A 22,182-nucleotide genomic window follows, 5' to 3' on the forward strand; every position below is an offset into this window, starting at 1 on the left:
ATATTTTTCTGTGTGGACCAAATATTGAATTATAACACATTTGACTACAAAATAAAGGAATATAAATCACAATAGAGGAAAAAAGGTCAGTATCCCTAATAATCATGGAATAAAGAAGCCCAGATGAAAAAGAAATGAAAAAGAAAATTTAATAAAATTTCATTTTTAGTAGAATTCTAGTATTATTAGTGAATCTGGGGTTTAAAGAAATTTGATAAAACAGGACTAACATTAAAGAACATTTTTAAAACTTCTAGCAAACTGTTATTTTAATGAATACTTGCTTCACCTGATGAATGCAAATATGGTTCACATTGACAATCAATTCTTATAATTCACCACTTTAATAGGAAGACGAAAGAAATGTGATTATCCTTATAGATACCAAAAGTGCATTTGACAAAATATAAAATCCATTGCTGAATTTTAATAATGACAACAAGGAGTAGGATTAAGGTTAATATACAGAAGTCAAATGTTTTCCTAAATACCAGCAATTGGAATTTAAGATTCAAAAATAATATTTGCAATAGCACCAAAATAATGAAATATGTATAAATCAAACAAAATATGTACAGCATTTTTTTGTGTTCCAATAAAACTTTATTTTCAAAAATAGGAAAGCCAGATTTGGCTCACAGGCCTTGGTTCACCTGCCTGCCCAAGAGCACTGGTTATTTATTTATTTATTGAATATTGTGGTTTTACATATTATTTTGATTCCATTTGACAAAATTATACATACAAGAAATTTGATTTCAGTCCCACTTTTTCCTCTTTATTTTCTCCATCCTTTTTTTCTTTATTGGTACTTTCTATGTATACATAAAGATGAAATTCCCTTTGGTACATTGGTATATATATAAATTTTAAAAAATCATTCCATATTTCTTCCCTTTTCCCTTCCTTTTTCTTTTCTTTTGTGTATTTCACTGAACTTTCCCACATCTTTATGATATTTGATCCCCTCCCCAATTATCTTTTCCTTTTTTTATCCCTTTGATTTATTTATTTTTATGTGGTGCTGAGGATTGAATCTAGGCCCTTGCTCGTACTAGGAGAGTGCTCTATGGCTGAGCCACAACCCCAGCCCCTTCTTTTCCTTATTTTACTTTAGCTTCCAAATGATAGAAAACATTCAACCCTTGATTTTGAGTCTGGCTTATTTCACTTAGCATGATTTTCTCCATTTCCATGCATTTACTGGCAAATGCTCACTGGTATTTACTCAACTAATTTGAAAAATTATACAAAAACTCTTATTTACTGCAGCTTTATTCATAACCAGTACAAACTGGAAGCAACGAAAATGTCCTTTAATTCATAAATGGATAAATAATGTAGGGACATCTATACAACATCCTGTTATTCAGAGTGAAAAATAAATGATTTATCAAGATGAAGAGACAGAGGAATACTGAATGCATACTCTGAAGTGAAAGATGCTGGTGTTAAAATGCTACATACTGTGTGATTCCAACTCTATTTCATTCTAGAAAAGGCAAAACTATTAGAGACATTAAAAAGATCAGTGGTTAACAGCATCCTAGAGGAAGGGGAGGGAGGGACGAATAGGTTAAGTTTAGGGATTTTTAGGGCTGTGATTTTATATTATAATGTCATTGGGAATATGTAACTATGGATTAACTTTAGAACACAAAAAGTGAACCCTAATGTATAGAAATTTTAAAAAAATCATTTACAAGGTTAAGGAAATTCCAGAATAGAATGTGGAATGTGATGAAATAACCTAACTTTATTACAAATTTATGAAACAAACATATCAAAGTGGGGCATTAACCTGAGTAACCTAAGTTAACTTTGGAAATGAGTCTATAAACCAACAGCAAACACAACCTACATAATCATGTATTCTTTGATAAAGTTGTTTTCCGAGGGTGTATAGGTTTACAATTCTGAAACCACTTTTCATGTATACTGGAATCAAACAATTCAAGTAAGTAGATAGCAGAGCAGATGTTTGGAATCAGTTTTCTTAATTGAGGGGGAGTTGATACATAAGCAAGAGAAAGAGGTTAGAATGATCTATGTGGTAATGGATGGAATATCAGCGTGAATTCATGTTTCATAAATAGAACTACAGATGTTACATACAGAAAACTTTACATTTATGTGTAAATTCATAGGTTATTATGTACATATATATTTCCTTCTCTGTGAAAAAGACCTAGAAGCAATGACATGCTAGTAGCAATGAGGAAATCCAGTGGCCAGGTCTTAGTTTATAATACTGTTCTTTAATTCAGAGCTCTGGAGAAATGACTGGTGAAGGAAATGTACCACATGAGCCTGAAAGTAGTGCCAGAAAGTAAGGAAATACCCCCATTTCAAAATCCATAATGATGGCAGTGGCAGGGGGTGGGGGGGGGCATGTCAAAGGACAGAAGAGCCCACTAAAAAAGCATTCAATGTTTGCATCGGGAACAATTTCAGCAATAATGTAAAGTAGTATTACATGATAACCCAAAGTATAAATATCCACAAATGCAAACTGATATAAGTAAAGAATTGGTTAAATTACTAAATGGAGAAGAAACATATCTTTGTAGAATAAGTCCAAATAAGTTATATAGGTACTCTCTCCTCAAGGAGTAAGAGCATAACTTTTCACTCCCTAAGTGTGGACTATGTATGATATCTTCCTTTCAAAAAGTATAGTATGGAAAAGGGGAAAGAAGAGTAACTTTACATTGAAGAAACCTGGCTGAACTGACCGAGGTTAATGCGAACTGTGATAGTATGTACCCTTGATATTATGAGAATGGCTGTTTACCTTGGTGTTCTTCCAAAAAATACAATTCTGGTCTAATAATGGGGAAAAAACATCAGACAAATTCACGTAGAGGAACATTCTACAAATATTTGACCAGTATTCTTCAAAACTGTCAAGATAATCAAAAACGACAGAAATCTAATAATAATGACTAATGTAATGTGGTACTCTGGAAGTATCCTGGATACAAAAAGGACATTAGGGAAAAACCCAAGAATATCTCAATAAAGTATGGATTTTAACTAACACATATTAAGATTGGCCCAAGGATTTTATCAAAATGTCTTATGTTAATATGCTAGTGACTGGGGAAACTAAGTGTAGGACATATAGGAACCCTCTCTAGTTTTTTGTAAGTCTAAATCAGTTCTAATAAAACTTATTTAGAAAATATTTTTTAAGAGGTAGAGGAAGCTGGTACAGTGGTACCCACTTGTAATCTCAGCTACTTTGGAGTTTGCAAAAGAAGGACTCTAAGTTTTGAGGCCTACCTGGGCAACTTAGTGGGACTCTATCTCCAAATAAATTTAAAAAGGTTGGGGATGTAGCTTAGTGGTAGAATACTTGCCTGCCTAGCATGTGTAAGGCCATGGATTTAATTCCCAGTACTGTAAAAGGAAAAAAAAAGGAACTATTATTGAAGAGCGACTAGATAGACACATTGATCAATATAATTTGTGAACCTTTTCAAAGTAGCTAAAAAATCTATTTTGGGGATACATACAGAAATTTAAATATGAAATAATATTGAGTTTTTTAGGTCATGGTATTATTTAGTATGGTATTATGGTTAAATGGGAGAATATCCTCACTCTTGTAAGAGAGGCACACTGACACATGTAAGGATGCTGTAAAATGGGATGACAAAATCCTACAATTTATCTCAAATGATTGAGGCAGGGGAAGGAAAACATTTGGAGAAAGCAAAAGCATCAGTGACAAAATGTTTAGGAATAGTGAATCTATATGAATGATGAATCTAAATGAAATGTTCATTCATCATGTTATTCTTTCACATTTCTGTAGGTTTGCAATTTTCAAAATAAAGTTTACGGCAAATTTTAGATACGGACAAAATGATATCTAAAGTATCTAAAGTTCATCTTGAAAAATAAACATTTGTGATTGGATACTGCTATCTTATACCCCAAAGGGCATTTGATGACATACAAATATAAATGAAGTTATGCATTCTATTTTGACTATAAAAACAAAACCGCAATGAGACTTTACATGTACAATTAAAGTACCTATGGAACTTAGTAAACAGGATCATGCTAGAAAAAATACAGTCATGAAATACACTCTTAAATTTTTCTGGGGATAGTGAAGCAGAGGAAATGAGATTTTAAAAAAAAGTTAAAAACAAACAAACAAACAAAAAAAACACCACCAAAAACAAGGCAAGACAATCATTTATTTATTGGACAGGGCAAGGTCATTTAAAGAGAGAAAACATATTCCAAACGTGTTTAGCTTGGTGTTACAGGCATCGATGCTCACAACAAACAACACTACTCAATACATCATGGAAAGAGGCCACATACAACCAGGAAGATGCTGTCATGCCACTCAAAAATAAGCCACGATGCTTGGGAACAATTATTAGGGAGTTACAGAGCATAATAGTCTCTAATTCACCAATCTCCATTTCCTGCCATTGGGCCATTAGCCCATAGTATTGGCTGGTTCCCTGGTTATTGAGTCTTCCTGTATTCTAGAGAACTTTGATTGGTGTGCACTTCTCACATTTCTGAATTGTCACTGAAATCATAGTCAACTGAAGGACTAACTAACTCTCATCACTATAGTTTTGAACTACTTTAGGCAATAATTAACTATCTCATAGTAATGTAAATAAAATTCCATTTAATACATTTAGCACTGTTATAATGCACTCAAATCACCTTTAGTCCTATGGTACATACTTAGCAGAAATTCACTGGAGTAAATTTTAAAAGAGATTTGGGGAGCTCACCTGGCCCGAGGTATATGAGGTGCTGACAAAGACAGACACCTGAAAAGTGCTATGTCAATTATTTGCCAAATTATTTGGCATCATTTTTAGCAGGACTTTTCTGACTGGGCCAGCAAAGATAGATTTCAATGTCCATTCTACAAACTAGCCAAAATATTATAAGCAATAGTATACAATGAATGATTGGCTATTCAGCATAAGATTAAACTGAGCATAAGATTAACTGAGAAACCTGTGAGGTATCTGGCCCTCCCTCCTTAAATTCATTGATTTACCAGTCACTTTCTTTTCCTACAATAAGAGTTTTCAAGATGAGAACAACTTTTTCATGCCAGAGAAAACCATTTTGGGGAAGCCAATCACAAAAGACTAGATATTGTATGAATGAATTTATATTAAATGATTAAAATAGGTATATAGAAATGGACTGGTGGTTGCCTAGGGCTGGGGACCACTGGGAAAAAATAGGAGATGACTGCCAAAGGGTACAGGGTTTCTTTCAGTGTGATTAAATGCCCTAAATTTGTCTGATCATGGGCACACAACATTGTGAATATAAAAATCATGAAGTTACAACCTTTAAATGGGTGAATTACAAAGTATGTGAATCAAATGCCAAATACATTGTTACAAAAATTTTAAGAAAGGAAGACAGTCCCCAAAGAGAAGAAAACAAGAGGCTCTCCCAAAGCAGGCCATACCTGAGGAAATGGTAGACAAGCATGGTGTAAAGAGCTTGTTTCCCACATGCTATTTTGACTTCATCACTTTAATCCCTTACTTCATATTTTTAACACATTTCTAAATTATTTTAGGTTATCAGCAGATTTCTAACTTTGTCTCATTAGAGACCAAAGTCAGGGTTCCACCGACTGAGCTGGTAAAACAAAATAAAATGACAATAAAAATCCCATGACAAAATAATCTCATCCTTTAGGGTTGTGCACAACTAGGCAGAATGTAAGAGCTGAGGTTTATTTCCAATGGAAAAAATGCCATCAGGTATAAAGGCATCTTATGACTCTTGCCTAAAGCATATTTCCTTTTCAAACCTGCATACATTTATTCCCTTTACACCTATACAATTCAACAAAAAGTAATGTTTTTATAACTGTACAATTCAACAAAAGCAATGTTCTCTACCAAAAAATGCTGAGCTTCCTGCTCAAAGAGCTAGCCAAATTTCCCTAAGGGTAAAATTACTATTTCTGAAAAAATCCAACTCTTTATCCATCTTCACCTTCAGCACTATACAGTGAAGACTGAAAACTAAACTGGCTATAATTTCTTAAATGACTTAAATTTTCTAAAATATTTAATATATTAGTTCCAAATATTTAGAATATATTTGGCCCAATTTTTTTGACTCTGCCTTTAGATTAATGAGAAGCTTCTTTTATTTTCACTTATTTAGTAAGAAATAACACAGACTTTGAATAAGTTAAACTGGCTAATGACAGGTAATCAGTTTTCCTCAATGATTATGATTGTTCCATACAGGGATGATAATGAAATCACAAATGGTCTTTTTGGTCTAACTTCAACTAATACTACAAAGTTAGGAAACATTTTTACAGCTAAATGAGGAGAACACAAGCAGCATTACAGCAAGTTAAACTTGTTAAGTGCATTTGTTATGACAGAATTTCTATTGCAAAAATTGCTCACTGCACACAGAACCTCAGAGAAGTGATGAAACAAGACAACTGATGTTAGAAGGTATATAGGAATGGGATGGGGAGAGAATCAAGGATAAATTAATATCAGGCAAGTATTTTGGGAAAATAAGAGCCACCTTTGAGGGCACATAAGAAAAACTGAGAAGTCACTATTTTGGTCTCATTAGGGAAGTCCATTTGATAAGAACTGAAGACCTTTTTACTATAATTCATGCTGCAAAATGCAGTAGTCACGCAGTATTTCCAAAAGGATTCCTAAAAACTAGTGCAAAAGAAATCTAAGAAAATAAATAAACATAAAAACCAACCTTTTTCAAGGAAATGTGTTCAAAACAGTGACTTTTACAAAAGATGCAAATTTGTTTTAAATGAAAATATATATGAAAGATTAAAGACTCATTTTGCAGATAACTTACACTCCATCTACGATTTTTTAACAGTGTACAAACAAGGGGTATAGATTAGTTTAATTAGGTCTGAAAGATCAATATAAATACTGATTGGGGGGGAGTGTTTTATACCCCAAACTCCAAGATTCAGCTCTGTGTCCTGTCCTGCTATTATAATTTGTAAAAACCTTAGCGACGCAGTGATTCGAGTTTTCGTAACTTCAATGATGTGTTAGAGGACAATGCCTCCTGGTTTGAAGAATTTGTTGTCTCTGAAGGCCGGAATAGTACTCGACCACGATGATTAAATACATAAAATGATGGATGATTCCTTAAGGTATCAAATGTCCTTAAAAGAAAAAAAAAGCATCAATTTTAGGTAAATCTTTATAAAAGCAGGTAAATCTGTAAAGCACATAAATCTTTGAAAATAACCAGGTTTCTAATGAATTACAAATTTGCTATGGACTATATTTTAACTCAGCCTAATAAGCCCATAAAATCAGACTGTAAATGATAATCATACTAGATCTCTCTCTCTCTCTCTCTCTCTCTCTCTCTCTAACTGTACAGAGAAAATAAGAAACCTGGAAAGCCCACACAAAGCTCTCAAATTTCTTTTTTATTCATCCATTCCTTTTAGGATGCCTATGAATAATAAACTAAACACTAGGTCAACTTTAATCACCTCTATAAATCTAAAAGTGGCTTTTTCCAAATAGTCTTCCAAAAACATGCCCATAGATTACACCTTTTGATTATTCTCATTTGGCCCTCACTATTCAGCCATATGATCATTTCACAGATCTGTTTCCCACAAATATTTCAAGCATAACAACAAAACCTCCCATTGGCCAAAATCATATATTTTGCTACCACCTACTTGATCCCATTCTATTTTACTTCTTTCTTTCCAGGCCCCTTGCCTGTGATTCTTGGTAGACTCTTTATAAGAGCAGCAGTGATAGTGGAATATCCCTTCTTTTCTAGTAAGATCTACATAGTTTTAAAAAAAAGTTCACAAACACCTTGGTGTATGGCCTTTAGTGTTTGCTTTCAAGTGTTATTTTTCAGAAGAACCCTTCCTTTGATTAAAACTCAAATCTCAGAGTCAGCTGACCTAATCATTCAAGCACACCCCCATATAAAACAGGAGGTATATAAATGTACATTAAAATGTAACAGCATGTACAAATATGTAACAATGAATTCCACCATTATGTATAACTATAATGCACAATAAAAACAGAAAACAACAAAAAGATGCAAATCAAAAGTAAAAGTAAGGGGGTGAGGAGGGATGAGTTTCCTTTAACACATACATTTTTACTGCGAACCCTTCTAAGAAAATACAGTTATTTCCAGGATCACGAAAGTGGATAAATTTCAGAGATGGAATTAAACAAAACTGAAGTAGAAATATGAGAAAGAAAAACAAACAAAGCTTGTGAAAACAGCTTGGAAAAAGTCCATAAAAAAAAAAAAGAAAGTAGAGTAACATTTTTTTTCATCCAGGAATACAAAAGGGCCTGTGGGCAGAGCTTATGTCACAGACCAGGTTCAAACAAGAAAGTAAACAGAAAAACCATTATTCTTCCAAAGACTAAGCTGTCACAAGAGGATAAAAGATGAATAAAGAAAGAAAAGAGAGAGAGGGAAGGGGGGAGAGGAAGGAAGGAAGAGAGAGAGAGAAGGAGGGATCGTGGTTAATCTTTTGGAGGAATTATCTATGTATCTATTTCTCTCCCTCCAACCAACCAATAAATTTAAGTCTAGCTAGTACTATAAGGTAATACCTTATTCTAATATCAATGATCAGACATTCAGCTTCCATTTTTCCTATCATATCAAACACTTCCTCGATATTTTTACCTCTTCTTCATACAAACTACATAATCAAATGTAAGAAGAAAACCAAGTTTCATGTGCCAGAAATTACATAATAAAGCAAATCCCTACAAAATAAATGCCTCTGAAAAGGGAAAGACTTACTTATTTTTTAGTTCTGAAGTGGCATCCATGTCTTTAAACTCCCCTGCAATATGAACTATACCATAACAGGTAACTGCAAAGGCCAGAAGTGTCTGAAGAACTATCTGTGAGTATAAAGATTGAGATTACTAAATAGCACAAAAATATTATACAAAACATTCACAATCTTCTCTTCTACTCTGTATGGCTTCTAACAAGTAGTCCCTTTCAGTGCCACTTATGTAGGAAATCAATTATCACTTGAAATGATTTGCACTCAGACACAATAAAATCTTCTATTCATCCTGTGGCTTGGCTACAAAAATAGGTGTGATGCTTCAATAAATAAACTCAAATAGGGGCTGGGATTGTGGCTCAGTGATGGAGCGCTCACTTAGCACGGGCAGGACACGGGTTGGATTCTCAGCACCACATAAAAATAAAGGCATTGTGTTGTGTCCATCTACAGAAAAAAAAAAAAAAGATTCATATTCTCTCTCTCCTTTAAAAAAATAAACTAAAATAAACAAAACAGTACTAAATAAATACAAAATCAGTATTCATTTGTCAAATATTACCTGTTTGAAGGAGTAACTTAGAATTTTGAAAATGTGGTTTTTTTCAAAATAAGTACACAAAGCATATGCTACAAAGTAAAGAAAAGCAATAAAATTACACCACTTACCCACTATCCAGCTTAAATAGACAGTTTCTAGCACCTTTCAGGTGCCTTGTGTCCCCTCTGATTATTTCCTTTACCCTCCTTCTCAAAGTTGAATATTGTCCCCAATTGTGTTAATCAGTTCTTTGCTTTTCTTAATATTTTTTCTAGCTATATATTCATCCCTAACTTCCTTTTACTTTTGCTCATTTTGAAACTTATTTAAATGGACTCGTGTATTCTTTTGAATCTAGATGTTCCTGTTCAACATTATGTTTGTAAAATTATCCCCTGCTGCAGTATACAGTTATACTCTGTTTTCATTTTGTTTTGTATTTCATTATATGGAAGTTGCACAATTAATCCATTCCACTGTTGATGGATATATGGGTTGTTTCCTGTTATTTTTATGTTAACTTGAATATTCTTGTGTGTCTCCTGATGCATAGGAGTGGAAACACTGAGTATAAAATATGCACATGTTCAGATTTATTAGGTAATACCAAATGGCTTTCCTCAAAATTTGTGCAAGCAACAAAGTTGAATGTTTGAAACTAACCAACATGAGATTACAAGCATATTTTCTTGATTGTGATTTTCTGAATTTAAAAAATTTTCCAATTTGTAATGTTATTTAAAATAGATATACATGAGTGTGTGTGAATGTTTGTGTGCATCTACCACAAAGAAAATGTGATAGATAGGTAGCCACATCTACCATACCCTTAATTATAAACAACTCAAGTAAAAATTTGTCACAACCTTTTATTCTGTTCAGACTAAAACCTAATGTCATATGTAATACCAATTTACATTCTGACCACCAATGAACCAAGGAGACTTTTTTCACTGTTAACAAGAATGTGTTAAATCTGAGTTGTCATGAAAATATGTTCAAGATAAATTGTATAATAAAAAACTATAAAATTTTATATATGTACACATGTATAATAACTTTTTAAAAAAGAAAAACTCTATGTTTTGATTAGATAAAACTATATATACATGTTGTTTACCCATAGGAAGAAGTCTGACCTTATATACTTCAAACTATCAGAGGTAGAAATGAAATTGCCAAGGAATAGGATCAGTTTTGTTACTGTTTTAATTTTGTGCAGCCAGTTTTAATTTTTATACTTATTGTTTGATTCCTTTACAAAGAACTTATTACTTTTTAAAGTTCAAATCTAATAAAGATAAAAATTGTGAGTGAAGTTGGAATATGCAATATTTTAGCTTAAAAAACACATTTTCTTTAGATTTCCCATCTATGTGTATCCCTAAACAATGCATTATTAGCTTTGTTGTAAAACTTTACATAAGAAGGAACTTTTCTAAGAAATAAAGTCAAGTAATAAACTTTTTTATTTTATTTTTTAATTTAGCACTGACTTTTTATTTAAAATTCCTGAGAACCAAATAATTAATCTCTTAAGTCCCTTTCATACTATGGTGAGGGTAACTTTTAGATTTTTTTTTTAAAGAGAGAGGAGAGGGGGAGGGAGAGAGAGAGAGAGAGAGAAAGAGAGAATTTATTTTTTTTTTTAATTTTAGTTCTCCGCGGACACAACATCTTTGTTTGTATGTGGTGCTGAGGATCGAACCCGGGCCGCACGCATGCCAGGCGAGCGCGCTACCGCTTGAGCCACATCCCCAGCCCCTTAGATTATTTTTAAAAATATGTTTTAGTAGTAGATGAACACAATACCTTTATTTTATTTTCATTTGGTGCTGAGGATCGAACCCAGTGCCTTCCACAGGCAAGGCAAACGCTCTACCACTGACAGCCCTAGAAAGACTACAGTTCTAGAAAACAGAAATTTTCCACAGTTTCTAAATTTTGGGTTTTACAAAGAGTGATGTGAAGCAGAGAACAGATGTTATTTCAGGTCTAAAAAAATGTTAAGATGATAAAAACCAGTAAAAAAATTATCATAAGCAAAGTGGCTAATTTTAAAAATATATTTTAATAGAATATAAATGACCAACTTACATCTATTGGCAGTGATTCATCTTCTTTTTCTGTTAATCGCATGTAAGAACGATCTATAAACCAGAAGCATACCATTAAGGAAATTGTAGCCCATTTTTCTTTCTTGAAATGCAAGCAAATCAATAGATCAAAGAAGTGGCTGACTTATATGCTACATAAAGTAATGCTAATCCCAGATTCCTCAAAAACCTCTATCCTCTAAGGCAGTCAGCCTTATCTTAATTAACTATTTCATTGTCATTTTGACCTGCTTTGTCACCTTGTAAGATGGGGTAAGAGAGATAGATGGGCAAGTATGAGGCAGAAATACCCAAGCATGATTTTTTTTACTAAAGGAATATGAGAAACTTCTGAAAACTGTTTATTTCACTAAGTAGTAAAAGAAATAATAATTTAAAAATTAATAAGTCTACAGAAAATCTCAGCTCTGAATAGCACCACATCACATAGTAAAGCCAATGTAATACTGGTCTGGAAACATTTTTCTGGAAAAAACATGATGGGGCACTGGTGGACAAGAAATTCCAGGACACCAATTTCTGCATCTAGTACTTTTTAATTATAATTCTGTTGCTACCTTAATTTCAGGAGGCAGCAAAGGATGAAGGAAAAGGATCAGGATTTGAAAGCTGGTAAACTTGGATAATGGTACTGGTAATTTACAACATCTCACTCAAGTTAAGACATCCTCAGTGACTGTAACATGTAGTTCAATTTTTAGAGTGTTAAAATGTGGGAGTGAGAGGGGAGTATGTCTTAGAATCAAAGAAATACAGTATCTTTTCATTTCCTGAGTTTCTGAAGCAGCAAAATGGGAATAATGTGAGGATTAGGGAGATTCACTATACCATAGCTGCTCCACTATAACAAAGGTCATTACAGCAAAGATGATCATGCTATCTGCTGCCGCAATCCCACATGACATAATTAGTTTCAAAGGTATTAGTGTCTTGCCAACATGAGTATTACAAAGAGGACTCACTGCAGTGACAAATCCACAAGGCATTCTCATCACTTGAAACATAAAAATACAGAATCCTCATTCTAGATAGACCTAGGGCAATTTCTATTTAATCATGTACATTGGACTTCAAATATCGAAACTGTTTTGAGTAAATGTGTATGAATTCTTTCTTAAAAGAGAATGTGTTTAGAGACATATTCTTAAGTTTTCACTTACAGAATTGTTAAGGACAGGTGTATAAAGAAAAAAAAATCAAACCAAAACCAACAATAGATTTGGACTAATCTTCTACTGTCTGTTCCATTTCTAGCTAACTTTCTTGTTTCCATACAGCTTAACCTGACCCTAACACTATCTTTAGCCAGGCATTTCTTCATCTGTAAAATGAAGGAGTTGGACTTCAGTGATCTCCAAGGGCTCTCCTTGCTCTATGATTGTATAATTTTAAAGCTGGAACTTATTATAGAAATTAACATTGTACTCCAATGTATCCTAATCTCCTCCAGGACCATGCTTCTCAAACTAATGTGCATACAAATCACCTGGGGATCTTATTAAAACGAAGATTCTGACTCAATAGATCTGAAGAGAGGCCTGAGTGTCTTCTAACAAGCTCCCAGGTGACGACCAGGAGGTTGGTCTGTTGACCACACTCAGAGTAGCAAGGATCTGGGACAAATTCCTGAACCACCAGTTCCTGGAATAATTAATGCCCCAACTCCCATGCATCCTTATAAACTTTTAGCATAATATTTATATCTCTTCATTGTGATTATATCTTGATCCACTTTTTTACCCCCAGTAGCCTATGAACTCCCTTATGGCATCGCAGTCGCTGTACTTGTAGCAGCTAAGCACGGAGTAATTTCAACCAATGACCAGAGACTGAATTTTATAATACAGTGCAGCACACATCTCTTTTGCCCAAGGTCACACTGATTCGCGGTCAAACAAGTTTTTAACAACCGTCCCTTCAGACTCCCAATTCGGTATTCTTTACCGGTATCACAGTGCCTCCCTGAGGCAATGGGTCACTTAACTTCTTAGTCTATGCCTGGACAGCCTAGCAGTCCCCAGGATATTGTCCACCTAGTTGTCACGAGGCCACAAGCATTCAAAGTCCTCAATCCCACACTCTGCCTGATCTGCCCTATGCCGGATCTGACATCCCTTGCCTCGATTCCCGACAGACTCCAGGTCTGAACCCTAACCCTGACACCAATCTTTCTTCAATCTCGGGTGTCCACACCCTTCAAACCCCAAACCTTACACCGCAGATCCTGAATTGTATTTCTGAGTCTGTAATGTAAATAACCGTTCCTCGGACTTTCAGTCCGACAGTCCCTTAGGGGTGCACCCACATAACGCCCCCAGGGTCCACACCACAGAGGTCTCCTCCTCCAGGTACTTACGCTGCGCAGCAGAAAAGGCGGCGTGGGCTAGGGCAAAGAGGCCGACGCCTACTAGCCCCTTCCATAGCGATGGCGCCATGATTCTGAAAAAGCAATAGCCCCCCCCCCAAAAAAAAAAAAAATAACGCGAAGTGTGGCTGAGTTGTTCCTTCTTTCACCGGCGGGTGTCCGCTCGGCGCGGGAAGATGACGTCACTGAAGCCCTGGGCGCGAAGTGCCTTAGTGGTGCAATAACTAGAGAACCGTGAGAAAGAGGAAACAGGAATGCCGGGAAGAAGGAGAGAGCGACACGGAAAAAGGTCGGTCACAGTCTCCGAGCCTGCGCAGTGTGGCCTCTCTGCGAGGGGCGGAGGGTGTAAAAGAAGAGGAGAAAGTGAGACCAATGGGGAAGCGAAGAAGGGCTCCAGCCAATGAACACCGGCCGCGGGAGAAGGGGCGGGGCCTGCGGAGAGGCCAGGGCGGAGCCGGGGATGGGGGGGAGGCGGCAGTAAGCAGTAGGTTGCTAGAGGCAGTGGTTGGTGCTGGATTCTGACTGCGTCCCCCAACAGTGTTTTTTGTTGTTGTTGTTGTTTTTATGTTTTTTTTTTGTTGTTGTTGTTGTTGTTTATTGCTTCGTTGGTTTTGGGTTTTGATTTTGGTTTCCTTCAAGCTGTGTGCTTTTCTTTCCCGCTTTTGCCCTCTTGGAACTGGCAAGTGTAAGGAGGCAAGAGTGTAAAATTGAGGAGGCAGATGGAGCTTCCAGGGCACTAACCTGGATTTGGAGCCCCAAACACTTGGCATACGGGCGGCGCTCAGCAAAGTTAGTTTTTTTCTCTTAATGTTCAAAGGGTCTTGGGGGGGGGAATATACACACACACACACACACACACACACACACACACACTTGTTTTTCTCCATTTTTATTTGTCTTGACCCCCTAAAATCCAGACATTCAATAGTAACGTTCTCCCCTTTACCACTTTCTGCTCTTCTCTATCCTGGTGAGCTCATCCATTCATTTCTTACTTCAACCAGCATAGATATTACAGTGATTCCAAATTGATAGCTCTTCTCTCAAATATCTCCTTTCTTAGCTCCAGATCTTTATTTCCAACTACTTTCTGAACATTTATTTTCATATGGGTGGTCCTGTGGCACTTCAAACTTATATACCCAAAAGGGAATTCATCTTTTATTTCCCCAAACTGCACCCATTCACACACTGCTCCCTGGCTGAGTGGCACAACTTTGTTAACTACATATCACAAGGTAAATGCAAACAATAGACTACCATTCTTTCCCTTGAACCCTATCAGAATTTTATGTTTAGCTTCATCACTTTACCTACTCTCGCTTCCTCAAAGATGCCTAACCTTACTGCTCCTTTTAAGTTTGCAACATTCTCATTTATGATCCCCTTAGCCTGCCGTTTTATATCACCTTCTAACCTACTAAATAATTGATCTATTTATGATATATTTATGGTGTTTGCTGTGATATTGTTCACTATTTCTCTTCCTCCACTGTAATGTAAGTTCCAAGAGGACAGATTTTTCATCGCCTAGAACCTTGACTATTACTTGATGGGCATTCACTAAATGTTTGTTGGATGAAGAATGAGTGAATTGTGGAAAAGAAATATTACTGTTTGAAAGGATATCTACATTGTCTCCATTATTTTGAATTAGGTTCCAAAATCCCTGTGGACTTCTGATATACTTGAGTTTCCTCAAAGCTGAAAAGAACTAGAAAATAAGGAAGACACCCAAAGTTCAAAATACTTACTCAACTTTACCTATATAATTATTGCCATATATACATATATATATATATATATATATATATATATATATATATATATATATATCACTGTCCAAATCTTTACTCATGATCATTATTTTTCCCTGAACTGTTTCCAATTTCTTCACCTGAAAGCCAAAATTTTACACAATACTTGATCAGTGTCAAACGTAGTATAATGTATTCCTTACAAATGTAGTCCTATTTATAAGCCTCATAATCAGGAAGAACCAGCAGGTAATATGTAGAGTTGGCAGGAAAGTGCTTCCTTCTCCACTCTTGGGAGTTAGCAAGATAGAAATGATAGTTAACAAAAAAATCTTAAAACCTCATTTTTAGCTTGGATGATGGTCAAGTTGAAATTTTCAGGTGTTCTGGTAAATTGCCTTTTGTAATATCCATTTATCAAAAGCAGAAAATGATTACACATTTTCTTAAAGTAGCTGAGATGTGGTTCCATTCTTTTAAAAATATAAGGTTATGGAAAAATAGATCCAGTAAGGTATGTGGTACTTGTACATGCCATTAAAGCATTATTTTAGTCTTCAGTGAGATGACTCATGTCCAGACATTGAGTTGCATTTTCTCTACTGCTCTCTTAAGATGCCTTCCCCACTCTTATGGTCAGCCTCTTACCTATGTACTGAATACAAGAGAAACTAGCCTAATTTCACATTTTCTAATAGTATTTAAATCATGATCATGACATGAGATTTAAATTGTCTTTATCTGTAGATTCCAACCTGAAGAGAAGCCAAAGTATTCATAATCACAGTTATCAAAGATCATTCAAATAAGTACCTTGGGTTCTCTCATACACGATTCTAAAGGTTGGAATTAATTCTAAAGATGCAAAGTACAGCTAATGACAGCACTGTTTTCATGACCTCTTAGAACAAAAGTCAAACCTCAGGAGAAAAAGTACTTAAATTCCTAAGAGACCCCAGAAATGCCTTTAGTTTTCCTAAGCAACTATTCATATGCACCCCAGAAATGATGTGGATATTATTGAATGTGGAGATAATGATCTCTAAAGCCCTTCCTACTGAGATATGAAGACTCATCACATTTCTCAGGGCAACCTGTTGAATAGAGAAAGCACAGCTAACCAAGAACTATCTTTAAAGTTCATTTACTCTGTTCCAAGACACTGAACTAGATGAATATGTTCACACACCACAAATTCATGTCTACATTTCCTATGCAAATTCTCCCTCTCTACCACACTGTCCTTTCCTACTTAGTTCACAAATCCACTTTCCCTAGGAATATGTTCCGATTATAGGTATCTATAAAAGGTAAGTATCTATTGTAGGGATTAAACCTTTCTTCAAGCTATTTGTATTTAGTACAAATAAAACAGTATACTTAGTACAAATATCTCTGGGTAACAAATTCTCGAAGCCTGCCACCTTCTGGGCAAACTAGTATTTTCAAGTTTGGAATTGCGTCCTCTGCTTTTTTTTTCTTTTTTAATTTATTTTTTAGTTGTAGATGGACACAATATCTTTATTTATTTTTATGTGGTGCTGAGGATTGAACCCGGGGCCTCTCATGTGTGAAGCAAGCACTCTACTGCTGAGCTATAGTCCCAGCCCCTGCTTATTTTTTTCTTTACCAAAGTAATGTGTGTTCATTTTAAGAAATTCAAACAACAACAACAAAAATGTATTCCTCTTAAAGCATTAAAGTGGTACCATGGTATTTTGAGTTTTGAATCTTAGTAAACAAGACTGTGGTTACATGATCCATATCTTTAAGGTTTGTTTGATAGATGTTTTATATAGTAGTTAAAAGCATTTGTTCTGACATTGGACTGGGTTTGAATCCTGTCTCTTCCTTTTCTACCTCTGGGAGATTGGAGAAGTTACTTAACTTTGCTGCACCTCAGTATACAGATCTGGAAAATGAAGTCAATAATAGTGTTTATTTGATACAGTTCTTGTCAGGATATAAAGTGTTTTAGAACCCTCTCACACATACAAAGTACTCAGTAAATGTTACCTATTGTTATGGACTCTGCTAGCTGTTTTTTCAAACTGAACAGGTTTCTTATCCCTTTAGTCTTTTCTAAAACATCAATTGCTTCTTCTCTTTTATTATTTTAATTGTTCTTCTCTGGACACTTTCCAGATGTACTAGTATCTCTCTTAGCATTTCATTACCATATATGCAGAAAGTATCCTAGGTTATGTGTATGAGGTTAATATGATTATTCATTTCAAAGAGACTTCCTAATGACACTGATGAATGCATTCGCTTTTTTAGCACATTGGTTTGTTCTGTTCAGGAAATAAACTGTTGAAAACTCCAGCATTGTTATGCTGAGTTCTAAATGATAGCTGTGACCTAATCTTGGTTCTGTTTTTTTTTTTTTTTTTTTTTTTTCCTGCCAGCACCGGGGATTGAACTCAGGAGTGTCCTACCATTGAGCTACACCCCCAGCCTTCTAAAAGTTTTTTGAGATGGGGTCTTGGTAAGTTGCTGATACTGCACTCAAACTTGGGATCCTCCTGCCTCAGCCTCCCTAGTCACTGAGATTGCAGGCCTGCACCAATGTACCTAATTTTGGTTCTGTTTAAATATAGGTATTCAGTATAGTAACTACCCAATGACTAAGTCTCTTTCCATCCTCTCTTCTTGGGAGAATGCAGAAGCTCCCACAGCTTCAATATTGTGCATGTAGCTCCCCAATGTACTGCTGAACCTGACTTCACTCCAGGACAGTTTCTGCCTATTTTGATATTTGCGCTTAGATATAAATCCAACCTGTTAGCAGAGCTCTACATTCTGACTTCATATTAATGCTACTAATGACCCTATGTGTTTTCTGGCTATCTAGGTTCAAAACCTTGGAGTCATCTTTTGATTCTTTTTCCCCAGCACTTCCAAGCCATGCACCAAATCAACTGCCAAGCAGTTTACTCCTATAGGAAAAAGTGGTGGTGAGAGTGAGAAGTGTGGAACAGTGTTAGTTTGAGTTATTGTCCTCTCAATGTTCTTCCTGGGATCACAAGTTGGAGGCTGGCCTGGTCACAGAGTGAGTCCCTGTTTCAAAATAAAATAAAAAGGGCTGGGATGTAGCTCAGTGGTAGAGTGCTTTGCCTAGTATATGGAGGCCCTGGGTTTGATTCCCCAATACTGGAAAAAAAATACTCCTGGAACTCTGATATGATGAGGTTGCTGAGGAAGCATTCTAGGTAGCTGGGGTCACATAAACAGAGGTAAAATCTGGGACTTGAAGACATTTGTTAGCTGGCCACCATGGCACATGCTTATGATCCCAGTGCCTTGGGAGGCTGAGGCAGGGGCATCAGAAGTTCAAAACCAGCCTCAGAAAATTAGCCAGGCCCTAAGCAACTTAGCAAGACCCTGCCTCTAAATAAAAAAGTAAAAGGGCTGGGGACGTGGCTCAGTGGTTAAGCATCTCTGAGTTAAATTCCTAGTTTAAAAAAATATATATTTGCTAACTGTGGTCAGGGAAGGAAATGTGTGACATTTTTGTCAAATTCCAAATACTTGGAGAGTGGAAAGTAGTTTGTGCTGAGGCAAAACAGCCTTGGAATAAGTGGTTAGGTCTGAATAAGCAGACAAGCTATTTCAGTGGGTCTTCTGGGCCTTCAGGATAGGTCTGGGGAGAGGGTAGTAGGAAGCTTAGGAAAGCTCCATACCTGGGTTTCATGCCTCCACAAACCCCAACCCTGAGTTAGTAGAGTAGTGAGATTAGGCTGGAGTTAAGGTATAGGGAACAGGTGGCCAGAAGTTTTCTTGAGAAGACACAGACAGATCCAGATAATAGTGATACCGCCAGTTATCAGTGATTAGTTCTGCTTCCTCACACGTTGAAGTTTGAACATTAGCGAAACATGCCAAGGCAAGCATATAAAGCAGGGCTTATTTGAAAAGGGGTAACATAGACTTCTCCCTAGAGGGAGAAGGGGGCCATAGCTGGTATCCTGGTATCCCAAGAAGCAAAGAGTTCTGCTCTTTTTATATGTCCTAGATTTCCTTTGTTCTCCTGCTCTCTTCCACTTATCTTTCTTCTTCCTGAGTAGGTAACTAGGCATTTGACTAGGCTTAGGAAATGCTCAGCTGGTTGGCCAAAAGGTGGAAAACAGGTGGGCTGAAGGGGGAAGGGCAGGATGGAGCAGCCCAGGACACGTTAATTAACAACCTTATAGCTCCCTATAGGAAGGGGTAATTCCTGGGACAGGTTACCTTAGCAACAGATTGGAGCAGGAGGATGTTCTTGATAAGGGTGGAGGAAGGGCTCTGAAGGAATTAACATTTCAATCCCTCAGGGAACAGTCTCCAACTTGCCAGACTCACTCAAAATTGGCCTCCTTGATGTGGACCTGACTTGATTTATCTATCTATACTGATTGCCTGACTGATTCTGGCTTCATTCCCCCCTCTAATTTTAGGAACTCCTTACTGCTGTAAGGAAATGATCACTCTGGCTGCTTTGGAGCTGGGAGGGGGCAATGTGAGGTGAGACAAGCAAATTTGGAGTTCCCTTTTAGAAGTTAACTTCGATTGAAGTCTGGTTGGGGGAGAACAGGTTGTAAAGTTATCTGGGAATGGGTGCTTCTATGAGAGAGAAACAACAAACATGAGTACTGAATAAATGTTGCAGCATCTGGGACATGCCAATTTATACCATGAAGATGATAGCAGTCAATAATCTCTCACCAGGAGGTGTGAGGGCTGAGAAGTTGTCCCCATAATAAGATCAGAGTGGACAAGGCCTTTATTTGGGAATGTAAATCTTTAACATCTCCAGAGTTATCAGGAATATAAACACAACATTTAACATGTTACCAATGTCCATCCCCATAAGATATAGCTAAACTACTTAATGTCAACTGATCTTTTAAAACCTTTCTACTGGAATGACCTCTGTGTCTAGTAAAGATTCCTTTATTTCTGTTACTTAGGGCTAGGTAATCATGTTATTAAACATTAATTCTACCTGTGTAGGGGGTTAGGAAGATCTGTAGACCTTAAACTGACTAAAAACTTCTGACTTATCAGTTTCACTTGGTAGTTATTAAGAATTCCTTCCTAAGAATCTCTCTTTTGTAGCCTCCAGTCTTACTTATTTTGGGGGGAGCAACACAAATGTTTATCTTAAGTTATAATTAACTATTGTTTTTTTTTTTAAATGCCCAGGCATGGCTGTGTTTTTGTTTTAACTGTTTTTGCTAGGTGTTTAAGATGAAGCAGGTCAAACTGATTTTTGTTTCTATCTATTGTTTCCATGGGAGTCCCTCTTGGGAGAACTTGAGAGCAGCTTCTCAGTTCTGCTAGTGCCATTTGCACTAGGTTTGGTCCAGGCCTTGCTTGACCATGTGACTTCCCTTGAAAGCATCAGGGGTGTCTTACTTCTCCAATAACCCTCCTTTTCATAGCAAGTGCACTGATTCTGTTCTCTAGGAGTCTTATTAATCTCCCTGATTAGGAGTTTATGTGTCCCAGAGTTGTAAAACTCTTTAGAGAAGTTCCCTGTTCCCTGGATTCAGACTGACTCAGAGGGCAAGAGCCAAATATTGGTTTTCTTGGCCCTTTTAATTTAACTTTAATTTTTAAGACTTTATCTTAAACATCTAGCAAATAAGTCTTTCCAGTCTTAAATTAAGTGTACTGGGCTTTAATGTCTATAACCTTATAGTCATTTACCCTTTTTATTCATTGGGGTCTGCACTATCCTATCTGTCCTGTAGGTGACGGCTTATATTAAATTAACCCAGGTTGTGTGTTCTTAAGGCAATACCTCTGCAAAGGCAATACATTAACAGGCAACCTTTAGACAGTTTATAAGGAAAATTTAAAATAAAATTAATAAGACTAAAAACATATTTAGTTTGTGTGATAACTATCTTGAATTTTGACTGAGTTATATATTATACCCCCTGTTTGAGATCCTAGTAATATTAACAACTAAAAATCAATCTTTTGAACATAATGTTAAATGAACTGAATTATGGCCTACTTTGGAGTCATTCTGATATGTAGTAAGATGGGAGGTAGACCCTTATCTCAGGTAAGGTGGGGCTCTTTATAAATCTTAGGTGAAGTGTTTTAGATCTGAAGCTGATCTTTGCTTCTTAAATATAATTTTACAAAGTTTACATATATTGTTGCATGAGTTCAAATGAACATTAGCTAACTATTTAAAACATGAATTAAATAAAGGCTGAGCGCTTTTAACCTTTTGTGGAAAAGTAGCAAAATGCTTTTGTGTTTTACAAAATTAACCTTTACATACATTAGGCTCTCATTAACTTAAAAATACATTTAAGTTGCACCCCAGTGTAAAAAAATAACAAACTTTATATCTTATTGATAACAAGTCCAGTTGTAGAACATTAAATTATATAAATAAATCTCCAACAAATTTGTTATCCTTATAATCCTAAAATTATCATAGAACTTTAATTTGGAGAATACCAACTTGATATAATGCTCTTTTAAAGCTTCTACCTTAAAGACTTGTATACCTGAAAGATATGAACACATTTAATATACAAAGAAGAGTAATAGCACCACAATTACATTGATGT

General features: G+C 35.9%; 1 protein-coding gene across 1 annotated transcript; it reads right to left on the minus strand.

Annotated features, from left to right (window-relative positions):
* Positions 1–330: 330 nt before the first annotated feature.
* Positions 331–14,063, minus strand: MMGT1 (membrane magnesium transporter 1). Its single transcript, XM_081277455.1, has 4 exons — positions 13,842–14,063; positions 11,466–11,518; positions 8,833–8,936; positions 331–7,189 (listed from the first exon to the last, which is right to left on the minus strand). Exons 1-4 carry the CDS (start codon positions 13,918–13,920, stop codon positions 7,030–7,032), a joined length of 396 nt encoding a protein of 131 aa, XP_081133581.1. The 5' UTR covers positions 13,921–14,063; the 3' UTR covers positions 331–7,029.
* Positions 14,064–22,182: the final 8,119 nt, after the last annotated feature.

The sequence above is a fragment of the Spermophilus citellus genome, assembly GCF_964194105.1.
Source record: "Spermophilus citellus genome assembly, chromosome: X".
NCBI lineage: Eukaryota > Metazoa > Chordata > Mammalia > Rodentia > Sciuridae > Spermophilus > Spermophilus citellus.

Excerpts from the sequence above, each read along its gene's own strand:
- MMGT1 (XM_081277455.1), bottom strand. The coding sequence starts at position 13,920 with ATGGCGCCATCGCTATGGAAGGGGCTAGTAGGCGTCGGCCTCTTTGCC. Across the intron at positions 11,519-13,841 it reads CGCCTTTTCTGCTGCGCAGC|ATCGTTCTTACATGCGATTA; the intron begins GTAAGTACCTGG and ends TCTGGTTTATAG. Across the intron at positions 7,190-8,832 it reads ACTTCAGAACTAAAAAATAA|GACATTTGATACCTTAAGGA; the intron begins GTAAGTCTTTCC and ends TTTTCTTTTAAG.